Source organism: Athene noctua, chromosome 2, assembly GCF_965140245.1.
Source record: "Athene noctua chromosome 2, bAthNoc1.hap1.1, whole genome shotgun sequence".
In the NCBI taxonomy this organism is placed as follows: Eukaryota; Metazoa; Chordata; class Aves; order Strigiformes; family Strigidae; genus Athene; species Athene noctua.
Window position 1 is genome coordinate 42,761,428 of NC_134038.1, and position 18,959 is coordinate 42,780,386.

The 18,959-nt window shown below is 41.2% G+C and overlaps 1 protein-coding gene across 1 annotated transcript; it reads left to right on the forward strand.

Moving 5' to 3' along the window:
* Positions 1-461: 461 nt before the first annotated feature.
* Positions 462-14,439, forward strand: SDR16C5 (short chain dehydrogenase/reductase family 16C member 5). Its single transcript, XM_074898935.1, has 7 exons — positions 462-592; positions 4,179-4,522; positions 9,814-9,945; positions 10,925-11,024; positions 12,193-12,337; positions 12,902-13,027; positions 13,563-14,439. The coding sequence occupies exons 2-7, from the start codon at positions 4,202-4,204 to the stop codon at positions 13,654-13,656; spliced, it is 918 nt and encodes a 305-aa protein (XP_074755036.1). The 5' UTR covers positions 462-592; positions 4,179-4,201; the 3' UTR covers positions 13,657-14,439.
* The last annotated feature ends 4,520 nt before the right edge of the window (positions 14,440-18,959 follow it).

The following is an 18,959-nucleotide window of genomic DNA, read 5'->3' on the forward strand; positions in this document are numbered from 1 at the left end:
TTCTGCCCAAACTTCCTCGGAAGCCAAAACGGGCGCCCTCCTCTCCCTCAGTCTCCAGCACCCACACACCTTCCCCTGCTCCCCCCGCAGCCCACCTGGGCTCATTCCCGCATCAGCCCGCACGAAATCCACCTTCTCCCAGCCAGTCACCTCTCCATCAGAAGTTATTTCCTCCCCCATAAAAATCAAAAGAAAGCACGTTATAAATACAGGGTTTTTTAAAAAGAAACTAAGGGAAAGTGGCGGGGAGCCGCCGCCCAACAAGCTCCTTCGTCCTTAGAGCCCCTCGCCCTACCCCCGCCCCAGAGCTGAGGGGTCCGGGGGCCAGCACCGCCCCCCCCCGGGCCGGGGCTCTGGCCGGGCCGGGGCTCTGGCCGGGGGGCTGTCCGCAGCGCAGGTCCCCGCCGCGGCGCGCCGAGCCCCTTCCGCCCCGCCCCCGGGCATCCGGTCAGCCCCGCGCGGGGCGGGCTGCCGGCATAAAGGCCGCGCTGCCTGCGCCCGCCCCGGCTGCCCCTCGCCCGCCCCGCAGCCGCTGGTCGCCGCGCCGGGCAGGCGGAGGTGCCGTCTCTGTCCTTGAGCCCGGCGGACGGAGGTACCCGCCCCGCGGGGTCCCGGTGCGGGCCGGGAGGGCGCGTTATGGGGAACTGGACGGGGTGTGCGGCCGCTTGGCGCGGGGGGGCCGCGGTTCCTGCCGGTGCGAGGGCAGGTGCCGCTCTCGGGGCGGGGGCGATGAGGTGGTCACCGCAGCTGGAAGCCGCCCTGGAGGCTTTTTTATGATGCTCTTTGGGGTGGCAGGCGAGGCTTGCCCAGCGGCAGTGGGATGGTCCAGCGCCTTCCAGGGGTGAGGAAGGTGTTGCTACACCTCGGTCTTGGCCACTGTGTTTTCTGGGGGGGGCTCACAACCCTGTAGATGCAGTGAGCAAAGTCATGCCTGCCGAGCTGCTCAGGTGATGGTGTTATCAGCCTTTAATCCCTTTGGCTTGCAGAGGTGTTCTGTGGTTCGGGTGCCAGCCTCAATTCTGTCCTTGTGCTTCATGACCGCTGACAGTCTGCAAGAGCCGCTCGGTTGTGAGCGTTGTTAGCACATGTACTGAAAAGTCTGTGTGGGCAAAGTCCTCTGCACTTGAAAAGAAATCTGTCTGAAAAGCCTTTTAAATGTCTTTGATGCTTCGCTACAATATAAATGCCCCTCCATGCTTCTGTCTGTGTGGGTGTAGGAATATTAAAAACCAATTCATGGTATCAGAAGGGATCTGAGATTTTACATGTGCTGAAGGTACCCTTGGTTAATTCACCTGTAAATAGATCCCTGCTCACTTGTAGTTGAGCAGCCGAAATCAGCCAAATGTGTTGGCTGATTTAATTGTGTGAATGGATGTGCTTGGTAACAGGAGCTGGTGTAATTAGCAGTACTAATGCAGGGAGCCTGTGAGAATGGAGGACTCCTGGCCTGCTCAGAGCTGGGTTAGGCAAGAGACGTGTCAGTGGAAGTTAAGTGTCTCATTGAAGAATGCAGCGTTGGTGTTCTAACAGTCTCCTATGCCTAAACTGTACTTCTCCAAGAGGCGCTCAGTATTTATCTAAGACCTGATGTGCCTCTGTCCTATGCAAGCCTAATACCTGATAATTTTACTTAATAAATTACTGCTAAGTTCTAAACTAGGTTTAGGTCAAATTGTGTATTACCTTTTGAAGGCAATTGCCTCTTGCTTTTCCACAGGGATTAACTGTAACATCCTTATCTACTCCAGAAATACCAATCTCCTGTCATGCAAATGGAAGATGTTATGCTAAGTGCATTGTTAGTGTAATTAAGTTAAAATCAGCAACTGCATTTATTTTAAAGATTTGTTGCTTCTGTTTTAGACCCAGCAGAGAATCTGTGTTTCAAAAAACTTGCTGGCTTTTTATGTACATGAAACTTAATAACGCATTTACTGCATAAGTCTGGTTTTGCTTATACCTATAGTAAGTTATATCTATAGTAACTATAAGAACCTACTATAGGAAATGTCAATATTGGCTCTAGAATAATGTTCCTGTGCTGTTTTGGTATTTTTTCCATTTCTTACTGGTGTTACTGCCAGTGAGTGTGCTAGAACCTCTGCGCACACTTTGTCCCATTTTAAAGGTAGGAAAGAACAGAAAATATTCACCTTGACTCCTTCAGAAAGAAAAACTTGTTTCCCTACCTGCTTTGTTTCTGACAAATGTTTTTCTGTTATTGGACTAGTTTTAAGATGTCCTAATCTTTCTGCCAGAAAGCTTTCTGAAATAACTTGCTCTGTTCTAGTAGTCTTTTTAGGACTGGCCTTGTTTCCCATGTACAAAACACGAGATCATGATAACACGTGTATGTCCACATGCTAAATTTCATGAACTTTGCTCTGAGTAGCAGAGATGTAAGTAACTTATCTCTTGGCACTTGTCAAACATGATTACCTATACACATAGATAGCAGTGCTAACCAAGAGATGTGATCAGACCGGGCAGGTAGTGCTAAAGGTTGAAGTGTAAGTGCCTGCATGCTCTACCTTTAGCTGAGAAGGAAGATACTAATCCTTCATACTGTAGTTAGTAAAAGATTAAAACCTGCTGAAATGCTGGGGTTTCAACCCCAAGCCCCAAATTAAGGTTGACATATGGGTGATTCCCACAGCCCTTCACAAAGGGGGGGGTGAGTTTACCTTTAGGCTTCCCCCCAGGGTGGTGCTGGCCTTGCAGGGAGAGCCATTGGGTAAAGGAGCCCCAGGTGTCTGCATTGAGTGAGCAAAGGTCAGGTGTCCCACTTAGGGGTAAAAGCTGGGACCCCTTGCAGGCAGGGGCAGTGTCTGTCTGTGAGGTGGATGCACTTTGCAGAGTTCCCTGTTGGGGAAGGGCCTCCTGCCTCCCTGGGACTGGGCTCCAGTCAGGTCTGGCTCTTGTAAGTGTGGGCTGTGTAGAGATTCAGTATGTGGCTTCCCTGGTCTTCTGTATTTGGTTTGTTGACTCGGTTGTCTCCTGTCCCTTCTATGGGAGTCTGCATTTCACCATTTATTCCACCCATTGTTGGTCATGGGGTGTCATTGTTGGGGTCAGTGGGGTTGATGTTGATTATGTATAATCTGACTTGTTTGTACCCCCAGTGCTCACCCATGTACTGACCCTTTTGTATCAAATACAATTTGGTGATTGGTTTATCTTTATGCTGGCTGTGTCCTTTATGCTAGGCCTAATAATTGGCAAAACACCTGCTTTGACCAAGGGTGCATTTTTTCCATAGCATTTGTATACTGGGAATTAAATAGCGTTCTTTTAAGGACTTAAATGCCTGCTTGGTGTCAGCATTACTGTGATGAGTATAGACTTTGAAGTTAAACACATACCTGAGATGGTATGATTCAAGGCCATGAGCATTTGCATAAGGCAGGGAGGTGAAGAGAAGAAAGTCAGCAGCTTTGCAGTGCATTCCTAACAAAACACTTGTTCAACTGCAAAAGCAGATCCTCCTCAATAATAGTAGTACTGGTCGTTGAAAAGCTAGTTGTGACAGCCAGTAATCTACCTGGTGTGTTTTGGAGATTTTTGAGCCTATTGCACTCTGAAGCTCCCTATGCTGGCCGTTTTTCAGCAGTGTTGCGCCTGTGACTTGGTCTGCCTATGACTTCTTGATGACAAGGATTGTCTACGTAGCAAAACAGTTGTGGTCCTAAAAGGAGATTTTTTCCTGATCTAAAGTACTAGCTTGTGAGCACTAAAGTCATTTGATCAAGCCAGGAGTTATGATTTGTAATTGCCATACACTTCTGCTTAAGATGCTCAAGAGGCAACTATAAATTTCTTGATTCTAGTTTTTGAGTCCACGTTCTGTCAGAGCAGAGATGGAAACCTGTGACATGAGGAGTGGGGAATTTCTAAAGCAGATGAGGGCAGGTGTTTCCTGCCTCTGCCAAATGTTAAATCAGTTGTGCTGTGTTCTGGAGGAGAGTAGGAGCAACCTGGAGATGATACATAAGCAGGATAAATGGTACAGATGTGCAGATGTAAGCCTATACATTTTTTTGGAACAACACTCAGAAGCAGGCTGGAGAAAATACTTAGAATGGGTCAAAAAATGCTTTTTTCAATTCTGAAATACTGATGTTTGCATTTTCTGTCTTTATGGTTTATTCTCTCTGGTGAACATTTTCTTTTATCAGGTATCTGAAGAAATAGCCTTAAGATGAACTGCTTCCTGAAAACATTGAAATGCATCGTACTTTTTGTTTATTATGTGCTGGAGTCTCTAGTGCTCTGGGTTGTGCCTAGACGGAAGAAGAATATTAGTGGTGAAATAGTATTAATAACAGGAGCGGGAAGTGGCCTTGGAAGAGTCTTATCTTTGAAGTTTGCCAGCCTTGGAGCCACACTGGTTCTCTGGGACATTAATCAAGAGGGACTCAAGGAGACAAGTAGGCTGGCCAGAGAAAATGGGGGAGTGAGAGTACACTGTTACATCTGTGACTGTAGCAAAAGGCAGGACATCTACAGAGTGGCTGATCAGGTAAAGTATCTTATTTGTGGCTTTGACGCTATTCTGATTGGGTGCATGGGTGTATGATGTATGATAATTTCTAGTGCCTTCAAAGCAAGAGCATAAATTTATTCAGAATGTATTGTGTATGCTACCTATTTAAAGAATACTGGTTTTTAGAGCTGACTTGTGTATCTCTGTTCCTTTAAAAATAAAAAGAGCTGGTTCTCTTTTTCAGTAGCTCATTTCAACTGGGTAACTTCTCATTCATTCAATTACTGAGCAAGAGCTTACTGGTGAAGTGGAGAAAATCAGTTTATTGGAGCTAAAGCAGTATTTCAAGTTCTGACAGCCTTTTACAAAAAGTAAACCCTAAAGACCATATATTGTAAAAAGCATTAACTGCTCAGGCAATTTTCAGATAATTCCATGGCTGTGAATAGATTTCTGTGGACTCACTTTATCAGAATTAAAAAATGTATCTTGAAGTCTTAAATATTTCTTACTTTCCTTTCTGAAGAGCTTTGTAAATATAGTATGTGGTTAGATATTTTGGGCAGACTAGTAGAATTGCCAAAAGCTAAAATTGCTTAACAGTTTCCATTATAACAACCTGTTCTCATTTGCTTAAAATGTTGCTAAACTTAACTGTTGGACTAGAAAGTTTCCACAATGAGTGTTTGCCTGAGGATGAATTCTTAAAAAAAAAAAGTCCAGCTGTCTTCAGGAACATTTGTTGGCTGAAATAATGTTCTTCTGGTGCTGTAAGAAGCTCTAGCCTTCTGCATTTTTCTATCTGTGCAAAAAAGACTAGAGCAAACTTTCTGGTAAGTGATGTTTGTGCATGACTTGCAGCTTTTAAGAGGCTGGTACTACTGGTTTTGTGTTCTGGTAATGCTGATCACCCTTGGTCCCCCTTGCAGCACCGTTACACCAGGTAAGTTGCACATCTGCCATCCCTGTGGAGCAGTTACACGAATTCACTGCAGACCTGTAACTGTGCTTCCCACTGAACTGGGAGGAGTGGAGGAGGAGGGATTATTTTAGTGTGAAGGACACTGGAATGAAGAAGATGGAAACTAACCTTCGATTTTGAGGATTCAAGGGCTAACACTTCAGTCCTGTGGAGAAAAGCAGTAGCAGAGCCTTTCTGGCCAAATATAAAAAGAAGTGTGTGTAGATTTGTGTGACACAGGTTAGGGATGATAAAAAGAGGTAGACAGGAGCGAAGAAGTGGTAAGAGGGTCTCTGTGCATGATTCCTCGCTTATAATATTCTGTCAGTGGTTCACTAACAGCTGATCCACATAGAAGGAAATACCCTACTACTGTTATTTCAGAAACGTCATGTCCTGCTGACAACTGATGTAAAACCATGCTGACAACTTTTCTATCTTTTTAGTGACAAAGAAACTTTAGTATTAGTTATTGCCTGGTGCCACTGTTTGTTTAATGCAGTGTAGTAGACTTTGGCTCATAGTGTTGTGTCTGCCTTTGCGAGATGAGGCAGCACAGTTCCAGCTTTTGTTTTTTTCCCCCTGGTGATTCAGTGTCATGCAGTGACTTGGGAGTTTTGCAAGACTACAGTGAACTAAGCTCATGCAGGCAGGGCAGGATATGGTTGAAAACTTTGCCCAGTAAAACAATCTCAAAGCCAAAATGAAATGTATGTGAACCTTGAATACCTGCTTCTGGTACTTCATCAGCCACACAGAGAGACCAGGAAAAAGTCACTTCAGTAGGAAGAAAACCAAAAAGCCAGGCACATGTGGTGTCCTTGTTCCTTTCCTGTATCAACAGGATGAAGGACAGCTTTTGGCTAAGCTATATCTTAACATTTATTTCTAAAGTCCCTGTTCCAGAAGTATCCAACCCCCCCAAAGGAGTGTGGCCTTTTCTGAGCTACCCCTTCCTCCCTTGAGTTCAACTAAACTTTAAGAATCTAGGGCTTTGAAAGAGAGAAGTAACTGTGTTTTTTGATCTTCCTACTTGTGAGGAAATAGAAGCCTTTTCCTTGTTATCATGTTGCAAAATTGCATCTGGGCTCACATTTACTTCCAGGACCTCTCTTGCATGGTACTTTTTTTGTTTATCCACTGTTTGTTTTCTTTTTCTTGCTTGTTAGTCAAAATGACAGTTTGCAGCCAGTTTTCCACTTCTCTGAGAATCTTCTTTCCTGTGCAGAGGAGCAACAGTAGAAGCACATTTCCTGGTGGTATTTCATGCTACCTGTAATTAATCCAGTGTTTTCTTCCACCTCTTATAGGCAGTTATGGAGGGGTTTGTGGTTCTTAGAAAGCAGACACTTCAGGATGCTGTTTGGGAGTCATGGGAATTGCTCACTACTAAACTTCAATATAAAAGCATAAAAATAAATGCAGAATCAAACAAGAAATAGTGTTTATACCTGAAAAAGATGTTTAACCAGATCAGCTGTTTGCATAATGCATGCCTTGCACAGGGCTAAAACAAATACCTGAAACATACTTTCCTGCACTGCACAAATGGAGATGTTTAGGGCTCTGGAAAGTTGACATTATCCCCACCCCCCTTAATATCTAGAAAAAAGGCTCAGTAAAGGTCTTCTGTACTTGGCCTCAAAGCAGAGTGTGGAATCCTGGGCTGAGTGTCTTGGCTCTGTTGTGCACAGGGGAGAGCTGCGAGGAGAAGGGAATTAAAACAGCCAATTTGCTGAGGAAAGAGCTGCCACATCTAGTTATAGGGAGGCAGCGTGAACAAAGATGATGTAAAGCTGGAATTATTTGTCTGGGTTGCAAGAAGGCACTTGCATCTACTTTGAATTCCATCTGAAGTGTGAATATATTTTGGAGGACTGAGTAGAAACAGGTGGCAAAGGAAGAGGTGGTTCAGGTTTTTGCCACTAGTTAGAAATGGGATGATCAAGGTTCTGTTACTATTACCCTTCTCCTGACCAACCTGAATGCACCAATCACCAAGCTATAAACTGTATGTACCACATTCCCTCACCTCTGTCTGTCTTTTGTTTGCACAAAAGAAGCATGACCACTTATTTAGATATTTGTTATTTGCCCCAAAGGGTAGATTTGGTGTACTGGTCCAGACTTCCAAAGTGGCTAGATTATCTGACACAAGGCAGTATTAAAGCATTATTTACTAATAATTACATTTATGTCTCTGAACACATACTATTTTTAACTTGTGATGAGGGGTACATACTCAGGTTGGCGACTAGAACAACTTGTCTCATGGTGCCTATGGAGATCATGTGGTGCTGCTTCAGAAATATTTAAATTGTTGCATGACAGCTTTTTGAGAGGGGAGTAGACAGGCAAGAATGTGTGAGCAATGAGGTGGAGAGGGACTCTGGCTAATGAATTTATTATGAAAGCTGTTCTTTATAATGCTACTGAGGCTGCTTTCTGTGTTTTAAATCCTTACTTAGTTAACAAACAGGCAAGATTGGAACAAGTTTAAGGAAGATGAGGAATTTAAGCTAGATAAAGGATAACTGGTAAATTACCTTTAATTCTTTACTGCTATACAGGCTAGTCTACCAGATCTGCTTGTGCTTTCTTCATTCACTGTGGGCACCTAGCAAAGGAAACCCCACTAAGAAATGAGGTTCTGTGATTTGCAACTGTATGGCAAGATGGCACAAACCCAACATGGCTTCCCAAAGCTGTTGATCAGCACATTTAGCACTTGATCCAGAAATCACAAACAACACAGAGAGTACCTATTTCCTTTTTCCCAGATAGCTCAGATTAATGAACTGTACTTCAAATACTGCATTAAATATTTTCATTTTCCTTTTGAGAGCTGGCACAATATCTTGATACCAGCTGGCCTATAGTTCTTCTCTCGAGTGGGTCTGTTCATGAAAGTTCTTGATCTGGAGCTATGAGAACTATGCTTCCTTTTACTGAATTAAATGTGTACATATTTAGCCAACTTATTTTCTGGGAACCATCTTACAATAATTCTGCTACAGTATTAGAATTGAAGTAAATACAGTAGAAACAAGCTTCTACACCATGAGCCCCAGAAGCTCCTAAGGCTTTCACATTCTGTGAATGCACACATCCTAAAAATCTTCCTTTATTCAGAACCCTACAGCTTTTGTTTCATCTTCATAACAAACTATTACCCTTCCTACAGTTTTTTCATTTCTTGTGTTGTCCTGAGAGCTAATGTCAATGGAGATGTGGTGTTCTTTCAGGCTGTCTTCATGAGAAATAAACTTGTAAAAAAGCCCTTTTTGCTTGGTAAGAGAAGCTCTTAAGTTCCTGACCTGTAAAGTTTATTGAAATATTCAAGATATTTAAATAAAAAGGTTGTAAGGAGGAAATTCATTTTACAGGTGGACTTTCTCACTGCCTCTGTATATGAGGAGTACTTATTATCAAAAGTGACCATTTGCCTATTCTAATTCCAACATGCTGAGAGCAAAAAAACTCCATTTGCTCCCCCAGAAAGCTGTAGGCAAGTCTGGTTTAATGCGTGTGCTGTGGAATGGAAGTGAAGTTACCACTAGTGAGAAAACTACTGTGTAATACATACTAGTGTTTAACAGTTGCAGTCAGGAGTGGTGGAACATGGAAAACAGCATGGAGAATCTTGAAATACCTGAAATATTAAGATCCTGCTAAGTAGCTGCTGCCCTGTACAGTGGGAGAGAGGAAGCTCTGGACTGTTGGGATGCAGGCAATTAATGCTGCCAGCAGGGAATCCAGTTTTCCTTCTCATCAAAAGACTCAAGTACTCTGCAAACTGGCTTCAGCCTTCAAGCTGTATGGCAGCACTGCTGCTGTGCTCAACTTGTGCTGTGGAAAACAAGAGGATTTGAGTATAACGCAAGGAATGTCACAAATGAAAATTTAGGTATTGCAGTCCTCACCTAGATTTGATGTACCTGACTCTGATGAGCTTACCTGAGGAGCTGTGTACTGTGTCTCACTGCATGGCATAGAAATGGCATACAAACAGAATTGCTCATTGGTTTTAAGATGGATTTGCTGTAGCAAAATACTTGTTGCATTAGTTAAGCTCTCTGCAACAGACTTATCTGGAACAGTCACAGCAAGAACCAGAGGTGCTGAAAGCAGAAGCTTGTGTGGAGCTGTTGGGCTCCACACCTTCAAAGAAATCCAGCTGTAAGCTCAGCAATAAGGAGGCATCAGGTGAGAATGTTCAAGAACCTGAGGTGTTTGGATCTATAACAAGCATAATAAGTTCAACTTAGTTGAAATGTGCAATATTTCTACTTCTTATATTTTCATATATAAAACTTGGAAAACATGTCTTGTACTTATTGTATAATATCTTGAGGCTTTTTTTTAGGTTAAAAAAGAGGTTGGTGACGTTAACATCCTAGTCAACAATGCTGGTATCGTAACTGGAAAGAGGTTTATTGATTGTCCAGATTCACTTGTTGAAAAAACCATGGAAGTCAACATAATGGCACACTTCTGGGTAATACTTATACTTTGCATTTATGTACTAAAACATCCTTTTAACATGTTTTCAATATTAATTTTGCCTTTTGGAATTGAGGAAAATACACAAGAATATATAGCTCATTCTAAGTTCAGTCAGAAATTATACAAAAACTTAGTTTCTGTGCCTGGGAGTCTGTAAAATAAAAAGAAGGTGGAAGAGTGGGTCCTTTGGGAACTTCTGGGGTAGGTAGGGAGAAGCAAAATTGCTTCATATTTTGAAATGTTCTTAAGAAATGAAGTTTACCATCTGCTAAATTCTGAAGCTGTTCATGTTATAATCCCTCAATACTAATTGACATGAAGCAGACCCAGCCTAAAAGGTGCTGCTCTAGTAACAGAGAAGTGTTCAGTTCTGTTAGTGTTCTAGCTGCTTTGTGGTTGTGATAGTTTCAGTAAGAAGTGCATGTTCAGACAGTGCTCTTAAGTGAGACTTTTGTCCAAAATGAGTAGTTTAATGTGCTCATCTATGTGGTGTTCCTATTGTAAAGAATGGCAAAGGGGATATTAAAACATGCTTCAGTTTCTTCATAAATATATTAATCCCAATGATTAGATGAAGTTAATAGAAGACGTGAAATTCAAATTTTTGCATTTTTATGAAATTTGCAGTGAATTCTCTGTTGAAACATTGCACTGCTGAGCTTCAGACTGAGAGAAACTTAACAGCTAGCTGAACCTATATCTTTAGCTTTCAGCAAGTTAACATTTGTCTTTGGTTGAGGAGAAAGTGGTACAGCTGGGAACTGGGAAGTCCCAGCTTAGTTGAAGGTTAGAGTTCAAACAACAAACTCTTCTTTTTTTTTTTTCCTTTTTCTCCCCTCTCTTCCATACTGGAAGGGGAGGAAGCTTATTTAAACTGTAGGGAGAATCTCTTTAAAAACAAAACCTTCAAAATATTCTAACATGGCTTACTTGGTAAAATGTTTCATTGCAACTTTGACTTACATTTGCAGACTTACAAAGCCTTCCTCCCAGCAATGATGGCTTCTAACCATGGACACTTGGTTAGTATTGCAAGTTCAGGAGGACTAGTTGGAACCAGTTATCTTGCAGGTAGTGTATTAAAGCTGATGTTCATTTAGACAGTTTGATTTGAAATCTACAATCAATACTCATAAAAATCCTAATTTTGAGTTTCTGGGTCTTTGCATATAGGTAAAGCAAATGGTCATACTTTCATACCAGCTGACTTTAGACCATTTCTTTCAAAAGAGTTTTCCAGATGCTCAGCAGTGCTGTGGAACAGGTTTTTCTGCTGAGGCAGTTAGAGGATCTAGAAGCCATATAGAACTTTGGAAACTGAGAACTTCTAATATTGTTGAAGTTAACCTGCAGGTATTTGGTGGGGAAGAGGCCACTTTTTTTTCCCCCAGGTATGTTAAGCAGAGTCCTGTACAGGTTTCCCTAACTCAAAGAACTACTAAAATCCAGATGTGGTACAGAGGTGTGATATCTCATTTTGCATTCACTGTCTCTCAGCCATTCATTCAAGAGGATCCATACAGTGATGGAAAGAAAATGTTGATATTAGGGCAAACTCAGAAGGCATTTCTGGAAAACATATGCAAAGGGGGAGGAAAATGAAATAATGTGACATAGCAGTAAAAGAAATCTAGTTTCAAGGCACTGATAACAAAGACAAATGAGTTTCAAATTGAAACCACATTAGACAGTATTGAAAGCTTGAGTTTGCATGAGAAGCTAGTACATGGATTCAAAGATAAGGTCTGGTATGAAAAGATAATTTCATTTGCTGTTGTTCAGTAGAGAGTGGAAAGGTGATAGCAGGGATGCAATGAAAAACCCTCTGTCTTCCAGATTAGAACAACAGTTAACTTGGGAAAGTGAAAGTAAAGGAGTAAATAATATAAAAGGCAAATTTGATTAGTAACCTAATCCTGAAAATGTTCCTACTCTATTGTAAAGTATTTTATTATTGGACAGCAATTTCCTGCAGGTACTGTGTATATATCATTTCTATACTACAGTGCTGTTGTACACTGTAAAAAAAAAAAACCAACAAAAAACCCAACAACCAAAAAACAAACCCCCAAACCACAAAAAACCAAAAGCAAAACCAAACATGTGGCTGGTTACTTTACTTTCTCTGTCAAAAACTGTTACTGCTCCTCTGTACAGTGGTAGGACTCACTGAACCTGTTTAGTAAAATTTAACTAGTAAATTAAAATGTTTAACTGCAATTAATGTTTTATTTTACAGATTACTCTGCAAGTAAATTTGCAGCAGTTGGTTTTGCAGAGTCAGTTGATTTAGAGATGAGAAATTTGGGAAAGACTGGTGTTAAAACCACAACTGTGTGTCCTTTCCTCATGAACACAGGAATGTTTGATGGCTGTAGCACCAAGTGAGTAAACTCTTGTGAGGTATTTATGCAACCCGCATGTTTAGCATCTTATGTACTCTAATTTCCTTTATGAAAATGAACTAGACTTTTTCTTTGTGTTACTTTAGGGCCTCAGACAGGCATTAACAGTGCTACCCAGTGACTGAGCAGCCCAAATAGCAAAGTCCTTGGTACTTTACTATGCATTTAAGCTGAAATGTGAAACATAATTGGTGTCCTTTCTGCTGGCTCCAGTTATCCTATCTGGTTTCTAAACTCCCATGTGCCTCCTGAAATCAGTGGCACAGCTTTGCCCAGTATGCTTGTATAATGACAAAATTTAGGAGCTGAATAAAAACCTAGTGTGTCTTAATATGAGGACTATGTGGATTTGTCTTCTGAGACATCACACAAAGGGAAAATAACAATGGTCACTCACTATTTAACATAATGAAGGTTCTGTTGTTCATAGAATTTGTGGTATTTATTTCTTTTTAGTTGAATAACTGCAAAATGGAGACTTTATTTTGAGTAAAACATTAATCCAAAGCAATTTCTATTATAGTAGGAATTCTTCTCTTCCAGGTGGCCAACTCTGCTTCCCACTCTGGAGCCAGAGTATGTGGCTGAGAGGATAATCACTGCCATTCGGCAAGACCAAGAGATGTTGATGCTACCACGCCTTCTTTATTTTTTATTAGTTCTGAAAAGGTAAGTTATGCCTTCCCTTTTTTTTTTTTCCTCTTTCTCTTTCTGTCCAGGGCTATGTTAGCTGGATGTTTGACTAGAAGTGCAAACTAAGCTTCTATTTGTTGGTGTGAATTTTCATTGTTATGCATGTTTCTGGAGTCTTTTTGTTTTGTTTCTGGGGGTTCAGTCTATCCTTAGACCACAGAACAATGACAGAAATGCCTAACTGTGACTTGTTGACTCCATTGGGGTGCAGTTTTACTCTGGGCTATATAGACTGGGCCTGCTCCTCAGTAACTGCATATCTGGTGTCTTGCCCCAGCATTAGGGTATTTCTGACTCTGTTGCAAGCCAGGTTGGGAGACTGATCTGCCTAATAACTCAGACTGCCAAGTGAGTGTAGTTGGTATTTTGAGAGGACTCGTGGTACTTTTATTCTGGAGAGTATACTGCCTTTGCCAGTATTAGCCAGGTAAAACTAATTCTGTGATAAAACTGTACAACTCTTCTGATGTCTGTTTTGTTTTTTCTCTTCTTCAACTCCCCTACCTTGCAGTGTGATACCAGTGAAAGCAGCTGTTGTCCTTGCAGACTATTTTGGAGTCTTTCGTATCATGACTGACTTCAAAGGTCAAGCAAAGAAGGACTGAAAAAGTGCAAAATTCAGAGACCAACAACTCTAAAGTGGATCTTGTTAAAGGTGGTGGTGGGAAAAGTCTGCTTCTCTAGTAGCTGTGAACTTAAGGTGCCTCACTTCTCATTAGTAACAATTTTTAAGGAAATTGCTTTTTAACTGGCTCTTAATCAACAGCTTTCACTCAAACTGTATTTCTAATCCAGTGAACTTTCTTTTCATGTCATTATGGAAATACAATAATTGAAATTAGTTCCTTTGGTTATGTCTGTTATAATGCCTTAAATATGATCATGCATCACAAACTAATAATTGCCAACTTTTGGGTGAGAAAGCACCAAGAAACCACATGTATTTGGCAGAGAACCAGGAAAGCCTCTAGTAGACCTGATTTCTTGCTGCCATTCACTGAACCATGAGGAGGGGCTGTACTGCTGGTGCCATTACCATTGCCTGGTAAGCTGAGGAGTTCAAAAGTTTCCTGAAGCAATGGATTGATTTATGCAAATGGTGGTTTTGTGAAATGAAAATATGGGCTGTGTTGATGTAAAGCCGACGAAATATTTTAATTTTGGAGGTAGTAATATCAGGATTTACAGATGACTATGGGTGTTGAGGTAGGGAGGAGGAAGGATGTAAATTATATGTTTGTGCTGCTAATCTACTTTTTGTCTAATTTATTTTAAAAGCTAATACTATGACTTTGTGGTAGAAGTCTTTGTATCTAAGTGCAATATTTTAAGAACAATTTTTAATTTTTGTCTCCTAAGCAGAATAAACTTGTAGTTATAAAGCGTAAGACTGTCAGTCTAGATGGGCTATCAACTGTCTTGCCAAGAAAGACAATCAGCTACTAAAAGTAAAGGCATTATATGGTATAATCAGGGTTTCTTTTGGGATTATTTCAGAACGGAGTGATGCTGATAAAACTAAAGTGAATGGTATCATGACAGCCATAGCTTGAGTAACAGCATTATGTTTAGCTTCTCTGAATTGGGTGGCAGGTTGCCTTGTCTACAGATTTGTTTTATTTTCCCTTTACTCTTAGGACTATCCATTTATTTTGGACATATGCTGAGGAGGCCTTGCCCTTTTTGACAATGACCACTTAGAAAACTGAAAGCCCCCTTGACTCTTGGTAAATCCAAAACAAGAAAAAGGAAGATTATACCTTAAATGGATGTCATTTATGCACATGCTAGCTAAGCCCACCTATGTCACAGTACTCTAATGGGAATTGGTAATACTTGCAAACTAAGACTAACATGTATTAGAATGCAATTAATTGAAGGACAGTATGGAGAAAAGGGTGATTTTTTTTAAACGGTTTTTTCCATGATGGCCTAGAAGCCACTTTCATTTCCCTTGTCTATATAGTTAATGAGATTTACCAGTGGAGAAAGTTTTACTTTACTACTTATGAAGAAGAAACACTGAGGAAAACAAGCATGTTAAAAATAGCCTTACTTTTATGATGATGGATGAGAGTTAGAATTCAGACCAATGAAGGTTTGTCTTACTGTCTGTTCAGATCTGCAGCTTTTCTACCTCAAATTCTGCTCGTTTTACAGGAAACTTCAAAAAATGAAAGTTACTAATTAAAAACCAGGTATTGCCTAATATGCTGTCCATATGTACATGGCACTGTTCACAAAGTCAACCACTAGTAACTGTAGTGTGTCTGTCTTGCAGACTCTTCATCTTTTTATACTGACAGAGCACATTTTTTATCTTAACTGACATACTAGGTGTGCAGGATTCTAGAGGAAAGAAGTGGTTTATGCATACAGTTTGTATCAAACTCCAGCTGTCGTGAGAGCAAGTAGCTTTTCATTTGTAGTGTCTCTGAGAACATGTTCTGCTGAGGGAAATAGAAAGCAATGAGTCTGGCTGTGGGATTTGTGGATTCTTAGGTTTATCACACCACTAGGAGGATTTTACCTGATAATCTATGCCAGAGTAATACATCTCTGTAGGGATTTTACCACTCCACAGAATCATTGAGCTTGGAAAGGATCTCTACTCAGCAACGTCAATTAGAGCAGGTTTCTCAGTACTGTGTCCAGTCAAGTTTTGAATATCTTCAAGACTGGAGACTCTACAACCTCTCCCAGCATCCTGTTCCAGTGTTTGTCCACACTCAGTTTAAAAACAAATAAATGTAAATTATGTTTAAATGGAATGTACTTCTTTCCAGTTTGTGTCTGCTGCCTCTTGTCCTTTCAGTGGATACCACTAAGAGTCTAGCTCTGTGTTTTACACTTGCCCTTCAGGTACTTATGCACATGAAGCCTGAGCCTTTTCTTCTCTAGACTGGGCAGTCCCAGCTCTCTCAACCTTTCCTTGTATGACAGGTGTTCCAGTACCTTAATCTTTGCAGCCCTTCACTGGACTCACTTCAGTATGTTCATATCTTTTAGAGACCAAGTTCTATAGTAGGTTGAGTGTGCATAATCTGTCATATGCAGCTTTGCTAGAAAATCTCTCCTAGCTAGCTGTCCTGGTAGGAGTACATAAACATTGCTTTTATGCAAGTGTGTTGTTACTGCTTTGAATGCTACGGTCACTGTCAAACTTGTTTTGTGTGGCTGGAGGACAATAGCCTATCTTGGTGGTGGTGTTGATCTTCCACATTTCCTGAGATGGCATGGCAGGTATGTAGAGCTGTATCCTGGAGGTCAAGTAGCACAAGTCCTTCCCCTGTGTGTAGGAGGTGGTATGGCGTGAGTGTTTGGATCTTCAAGTGACATATGAACTTCTTGAGATAAGATGGCTTGCTTCCAGAATAACATGATCTTAATTGACTACTTTCCTGATGCCAAGAAGGACTCTTTCTTCCTTTGCTCAGCAAGAAATCTTTTCACAGAAGGATTGCTGTGAGACCTAAACAAGAAGATAGAACATGAAATGGAAGAGCATCTCAGCTGTGACAGCATCATGGCTGACAACAGCAGAGGACTGTGTTCTGAAGCACATCAGGCAGCTCCCACTAAGGACTTCTTGGTTCCATGACCATTGCTTGAAACTTTAAATAGTCCCTAACAAAATGTCTGGATCCCAAATTTGAGATTGGCATTTGACTGAGACTGGCATTGGCTTGACAATCACCAATACAATGATTCAAGACCAGTCTAGAACATGGTCTTCTGTTGCCTGTTGTGTTTCTTTTCCATGTGAGTTCTTGTGGTAGCAGAAGTCTTAATATCCTTTAAGTACAGAGAACATAATTTTTCTTGGCACTGACTTGATCCTCTGAACAAGACTGAGGAGGAAAACAACAACAAAAAAAATAGCAGCTGGGATACAGGCTCTATTATTGATTTTATTAATTTGGAAACCAAACCAAGAGCACTATGCAGCTTCTTTGGAAGCTGGTCTTCATGGTGGCCTGATGTAATTTCAGGAAGGAACCAAGCAGATACTCTCTTCTGGTAACTTTTCCTAGTGGCAGTTGTGTTCTGAAGACACCCTTTCGACTGCGTGCTTTACTAAGCAGCTGTCCAAAACCACAGAATTTGTAAAATAAATCTTTTAACAAAATAACTTGGGTTCTCTGACTGAATTCTTTGCTGTGAGTCAGGAGAGACAGGTTTGGATCCACAGTTATCAGATCTTCCAGGAAAATGCAGAACTTCAGTGTCTCTGGTGAGACTTAGTGGGGTCATTGATTCTTCAACAGGTTGGGGAAGCATTACAGGCAGTGGTTTGTCCACTCAGTGTATAACACGCTTTCTCTGTAGTCCTCAGTGTCTCCAGCTTGACAGATCTTTTCTCTGCTTGCCAAAGCTACCAAGCTCACAGCTTGAAGTTGTGTGGATAGCATATATCTGAGGAAAACGTAGCTTTGGGGAAGAAGGGTTAAAAAACAAACCACCTTCACACCTTCTTCCCTTGCCCTTAATATTCATACTAGGAATAAGAGTGTCCTCATGATCAGGACACAGATGTACAAGAAAAGGGGATGGATGACAAAGGCATAGGCTATAAGCCAAGGTGTTAGGTCTGCTGGGTAGTTACTGCTTGATAAAACAAACCTTGATTATTGGTATAGTTGTGTTGAAAAATGTCACCCTTATCCAAGGTGGTAAATAACTACATCTATCTAAGGAAACATGGTTTTGCAGGACTTGTATTGGGATAGTCTTCCAGGCTCCCTGCCTAGGAGGGAAGAACTATAGAAAAAACTCAGGAGAGGCAGAGCCCTAAGACAGGGTCTGGCATATTCTGACACTTCCTCAACAACATGTCTTGAGGTCTAGAAGCAGCATCCCTGGTTGTAGTACAGAAAGAAGAATTGACAGAGCCAGAACACAAGCAGCAAATGCCACCACTGTCAGCAGATGCAGCCAACAGCAAAAAAAAAAAGAGCTGCTTGCTGAACAAGTTCTGTCTGTTGGCACCATAAACTTCATGTCATGAAGGTGCTATGATCTAGTCTATGAACCCTGTGTGGTGGTGCGGCCCCACTGGAGTGGACTCTGCATCACCTGTATTAAGTGCATCACTGTAAATGCAGCTTGCTCAGAGATTAATGCAGTGTGAGATGTGGTAGCTGAGGAATCTGTTGAGCATGCAATCCTTAATGACTATTGCCCATAATTGGGAATTGTTGGTGGAGAGCTAACGTGGAGGGTCTTTGCTATATTCGTTTTAGAGAATACACTTTGCATTACTTGTTTTTTTCTGTTTGCATATTTCTGGCATGATGAGTGACCCTGAGGCATGCTTATACAATGCACTATGCACAGGTAGTTAAATTCCCAAACTGATTCAAGTCATGCTACAATTATTGCAAAATATCATATGTGTGTTTTGGGAAGCTTCTAACAAATTGAGAGAGCTGTCAGTTTGAAGTAGTCACATCTGTAAAGGGTGTGTATCCATAAGGAACAAATCTCACCAGAACAGCCAGGTGAGGTGCTTGTTGGAAGTGTTTCCTTCAGGAAGTATTTCATTTCCATGCTCCAGCATTGAGTCAATCTGTAGCAGAAGATGAGAGTAAAATGGCAAGGTTGAAATTTTCTGTGTTAAATATCCCTAAAAGAGTGAATACCAAATTAATTTCACAAAAAATTAAATATTTGAAGCAGGTAAAACTTGAAATACTTGAATTAGGTAAAGCTTGCTTGTAGAAATTATCTCCACCTGCAGCAACAGGCAGAAATCTGCTTCCAGTATTGCTTCTGAGCTGAGGACTTGGAAGACAGCTATGAAGCTAGTTTCTTCATCTTTGTTTACATTGCCAATGAAATGGCTGACTGCCTTCACTCATGCTTTTAGATACCGATAATTTTATCTACAATAATATTTATATTAACA